Below are 5413 nucleotides of genomic sequence, written 5' to 3'. Positions count from 1 at the left end.
GATTTTGGTTTTGCACGCTGCCCACGAAACAATCCAAAACTTCCTGAGAGTGGATCAGCATGGGTTACGATTTCCGATTGAAATTAAAAGACAATATTGTCTATTCAAATGAACAGACAAAATTTTAATGCAAGTTTTATTACCTTGTGAAAATTTTTATCTTCCATGGTCTTCCATTTTTACGACAATTTTATTCTAATACAGACGCGAAATCTTGCAAACATATATATATATTGTTACGAATTCTGTAAATTGGTGTAATTTGTCTTATGATAATGAATGTTATATGTATCCCATTGTATTTCAATAGCAAGTGGCCAAATTGGCGAGATATTGGTTCATTGGCGATGTTTTAGGCAACTAATTTTTGTCGCCAAATTTGGCGACGTTTCGCCAAATTTGGCGACGGAAGTTGGAAACCTTGGCGACAGAGAGAATTTTCTGGAGGGATCCTGATTTCTTGAATTCTCTCCAAGGTTCTGGATTTTTCTAATATGACATAACTTCCTGTTAGTGACGTCACTTCCGGCAGAGAGCATATAAAAACAAGCACGAAAGATTAGGAGTTGTATTGGAGCCTTAGACAGCAAGCAAGCTGTAGGCTGGTGACTGAGCTATTGAATGCGCAGTGTTATTCTTGTAGTCTTCGTTAAATAAATAGCTTTATTTATTTTTTTAAAAGGATTCTGCTTATTGAATTTACTCTAAGCACATCGCAGGAAATTCGTAACAAATTGGCGTCAGAAGTGGGATCAAATAGTGAAGATAAAGGAAAATGGCTGATCTTCATCGAGAATCTCTGTTGAAACTCACTGTGGCCGCATTGAAAGACGAACTGTTTTCGAGGAATTTGCCCACATCAGGACTGAAAGATGACTTGATCGAACGTCTTCGAGAAGCTCTTGAAAGAGAGCAAAGTTGTGGTGGTATATCCGACAACGTTGGTGAAACGAATGAGCTGAGTAAGAAAGCTGCGGAAGAAAAGCAGAAGGAAGAATCCGCATTGGAAGACAAATTAACGCAACTTTTGTCATTCATGACAGAAATGAAAGCTGGACAAGTTGAAATGAAAACAGAAATGAAAGCAGGACAAGTCGAAATGAAAGCAGGACAAGCAGAAATGAAATCTGAGATGAAGGAAATTAATAACGCCGTGAAGGTAGCCAATGCTAGAGTAGAGGAATTTGAAGGAAGATTAGAAGAAATGGAAAAGAAATTTGAGAAATTGAAGCAAGAAATGGAAGTTCAAGTTACTGAAGAATCAAGAGAGTCCTATGAAACTCCTCAAGAATTTCGATTGGCTGCTGCAAATCAATCTCAAAATGCTCGATATATGCCTGTTGTCAACAGACCCTGTATGAAATTACTGCCGTATGACGGACAAACATCTTGGCAGGTGTATAAGACGCAGTTCGCCATTGTCGCAGAAGCTAATGGCTGGGACCCAATTACCAAAGCTCGCCAATTGGCTTCTTCTCTCCGAGCCGAAGCTGCAGATATACTGAGGACCATTCCCGATAATGAACAGTTAAATTTTGATGCTCTTTCAAGTGCCCTAGAGTTGCGTTTTGGCGAGAAATGCCTGAAGGATTATAGCCGACTTCAGTTAAAGACTCGCCAACAAAAACCCAACGAAACCCTTCAAGATCTCGCAACGGACATTGAAAAGCTGTCCCACCTCGCCTTCTCCGATTGTCCTACTGAAGTAAGAGAGACTTTAGCTGTGCAGTATTTCGTCGATGGCGTCAGAGACGTAGAAATACAAAAGGCACTACGAATGGCGGAAACTAAGGATCTGAAGTCCGGTTTAGTCTACGCGATCAAGTTTGAAGCGGCACAACAAGCATCGAGAAGGGATCGTCACTTTATCAGAGGTGCGGAGGTGAAACGAGATGAGGATCCTTTACTTAAAGTTATGACACAACTGTTAGAGGAGTTCCGGGGGATGAAGCAGAGGTCTGGAGAGGAGACAGGCAAATTTAAAAGAAACAACGCCCGTTGCTGGAAATGTGGAGCAGAAGGCCATCTCCAAAGGCAATGCCAGGCTCGCCAAGATCAACGGCCTAGGAGCCTGTCGAGGAATAATACTCAGGAAAACTAGGTAGTGGTGGTCTCGCGGGGCGGAGGTTGCCAGAGAATGAAAAGCCCCATTTTGAAGTGTTACAAATTTCATCAAGCAGCGAGAATGGACTGTTTATTGAAGCGAATGTAAATGGATTTCCGTGTCGAATGGTCGTTGACACAGGGGCCAATGTCACCATTTTGCGCCAAGATTTAGCACAACAACTTGGCGTAAAAATTCTTCGGACACCGCCCTGCGTTACCCTTCAGACCGTGAAAGGGGATAAAATCCCCATTATTGGCAAGATGCATATAACAATTAAGTTTGGAAATGTGTTATATGGCCATACCGTGTTTGTAGCCGAAATCACCGACATTTTTATACTCGGTTTGGACTTCTTAACAAAACATAATTTTGTAATTGACTTTGAGAATAATGTGCTACGCTCAAATTCGGAAGATGTAGCGCTATTCCAGTTAGGAGCTGTTGAAAGAGAACCGTGTCATCGAATAACTTGTAAAAGTGATATTACTATTCCAGCTCGAATTGAGATGCTTGTAAGAGGGGCCGCTGAGAAAAGTCAAAACTTTCGACATGGTCTAACTGAATTTCCGGACTCTGAAAATTTTCCAAAAGGTGTATTGGTTGCTTCCGCACTGGTAGATCTTTCGAAGGAAACTGTACCAGTCAGAGTTGTTAATCTAACTGGTAATCCTAAAACAATCAGGAAAGGCGACGTATTAGCAACATGTGCTCCAGTCACCTGTATACAGAAACATCCCGAAATCATGTCGAAAAAGCCTTCTAAAGAACTCGAACTGAATCTGTTGAAGCCCACTGAATTGAATGAGGAACAGAAAAGTGTAGCATGGATGCTTATTGACGAATACGAGGAAATGTTTTCCTGTACATCTGGTGACCTCGGGAGAACGAAATTGGCTCAACATCGAATTGAAACTGGGAATCACTCTTCTATTAAACAGAATCCCCGAAGACTACCAATTGCTAAGACAACAGAAGTTAAAGATCTACTAAGGGACATGCAGGAACGAGATGTCATCGAGCCTTCGTCGAGTCCCTGGGCTTCTCCCATCGTGTTAGCCCGAAAGAAAGATGGATCTACGAGATTTTGTGTAGACTATCGACGGCTCAATGATGTCACAAAAAAGGACAGTTATCCACTTCCACGAATCGATGACACGTTAGACATTCTTAGCGGAAACAAGTGGTTCTCTACCTTGGATTTGAAAAGCGGTTATTGGCAAATAGAGATACATCCTGAAGACCGTGAAAAGACAGCATTCACGACAGGGGGACAAGGACTTTGGCAGTTTAAGGTCATGCCGTTTGGTCTCTGTAATGCACCAGCTACCTTCGAACGCCTCATGGAGACAGTGTTGAACGGACTCACTCCTGAAGCTTGCCTTGTTTATTTAGACGACATCATCATTGTAGGGAAAAGTTTCGAGGAACACCTCAGCAACCTAAGGAGAGTATTTGAAAAATTGAAAGAGGCCAAATTGAAGCTAAACCCCTCCAAATGCAACTTATTCCTTCACGAGGTGAATTATCTGGGTCACATAATTTCTGCTGATGGTGTTAGAACTGATCCACAGAAAGTGTCAGCTGTAAAAGACTGGAGGCGCCCTAAAAATGTGCATGAGCTTAGAAGTTTTCTCGGTCTGTGCACATATTACAGAAGATTTGTTAAAGGATTTTCTTCAATCGCGAGACCTCTCCACACGATCTTAAACCATCTCTCTATCCACGTTTCCATGAATCAACAAGACTGGGATCGGAAGCTTCCTATGTTCCTGCTTGCCTATCGAAGTGCCGTCCATGAAACCACTGGATTCACTCCCTCCCAGATGCTCTTCGGTCGTGAACTCCGTCTGCCCTGTGATCTCCTGTTTGGGCGCCTTCCTGATGTGCCTTCTTCTCCTGAAGAATATGTCCATGAACTACAGGAACGTTTAGAAAGTGTGCACGAGTTCGCCCGTAATCGGATCGACATCGCAACGGAAAAGATGAAGACCAGGTACGACACGAGAGCTACAGGACATGAATTTCACGAAGGTGACAAGGTTTGGTTTTGGAACCCGATTCGACGAAAAGGACTTTCTCCAAAGTTACAGACAAATTGGGACGGTCCATATACAGTCCTAAAAAGACTAAATGACGTTGTGATTCGTATCCAAAAATCTAAGAACTCAAGGCCTAGGGTAGTGCATTGTGATCGGCTGGCCCCTTATTTTTGTAACTCTAGGGATGAAACTAGCTGATCGAAAGAGCCACTTATATGCTTATGTAACTGTGTACTGTCGACCATTGTATATACTTGTAAATAATTTTTACCTATTCAAGGATTGTACTGCCCGGGACGTGCAGTCCTTGAGAGGGGGGCAATGTTACGAATTCTGTAAATTGGTGTAATTTGTCTTATGATAATGAATGTTATATGTATCCCATTGTATTTCAATAGCAAGTCGCCAAATTGGCGAGATATTGGCTCATTGGCGATGTTTTAGGCAACTAATTTTTGTCGCCAAATTTGGCGACATTTCGCCAAGTTTGGCGACGGAAGTTGGAAACCTTGGCGACAGAGAGGATTTTCTAGAGGGATCCTGATTTCTTGAATTCTCTCCAAGGTTCTGGATTTTTCTAATATGACATAACTTCCTGTTAGTGACGTCACTTCCGGCAGAGAGCATATAAAAACAAGCACGAAAGATTAGGAGTTGTATTGGAGCCTTAGACAGCAAGCAAGCTGTAGGCTGGTGACTGAGCTATTGAATGCGCAGTGTTATTCTTATAGTCTTCGTTAAATAAATAGCTTTATTTATTTTTTTAAAAGGATTCTGCTTATTGAATTTACTCTAAGCACATCGCAGGAAATTCGTAACAATATATATATATATATTACTTGCATAGTCAATGGATTTGACTAATCGCTTGTACATAAGTAACTTCAATAGCTACAAATAAATAGTTTATTTCCAAGAAAGCCATAGGTAATAAATTTTTATAAAGGTGTCTTTTTTTCTATGCATTTCCAAATTCGAAGACGAAAATATAATATTTGTTTAAAAAAAACTACATTCCCACATTATCTATAATATAGAAAATAAAGTATTGAATTCATAATATTTGCTTCCCTGCGCAGTTAGTTTCCAGGTAAGGAAGAGAACTTTACAGATGTCTTTAACAAGTTGCTGAATGGAAATATTGGTGACAAATTTGAAGATCAATTGGCAATAAAAGAAAAGGACCTAGAATATTCGAGAATCTTGGTGAAAACTAAATTTGTAGTCGAGGTTCAACATTTCTCCAGAACGTTCTATAATATGAACT

At 40.9% G+C, this 5413-nt stretch overlaps 1 protein-coding gene across 1 annotated transcript; it reads left to right on the top strand.

Moving 5' to 3' along the window:
• Positions 1–775: 775 nt before the first annotated feature.
• Positions 776–2515, top strand: LOC129975335 (myosin-J heavy chain-like). The gene has a single exon (XM_056088398.1). The coding sequence runs from the start codon at positions 776–778 to the stop codon at positions 2099–2101; it is 1326 nt and encodes a 441-aa protein (XP_055944373.1). The 3' UTR covers positions 2102–2515.
• The last annotated feature ends 2898 nt before the right edge of the window (positions 2516–5413 follow it).

This window comes from Argiope bruennichi, chromosome 7 (genome assembly GCF_947563725.1).
Source record: "Argiope bruennichi chromosome 7, qqArgBrue1.1, whole genome shotgun sequence".
Lineage (NCBI taxonomy): Eukaryota > Metazoa > Arthropoda > Arachnida > Araneae > Araneidae > Argiope > Argiope bruennichi.
Note: the sequence above shows the minus strand (reverse complement) of the source record. Positions and strands in the feature narration are given on the sequence as shown.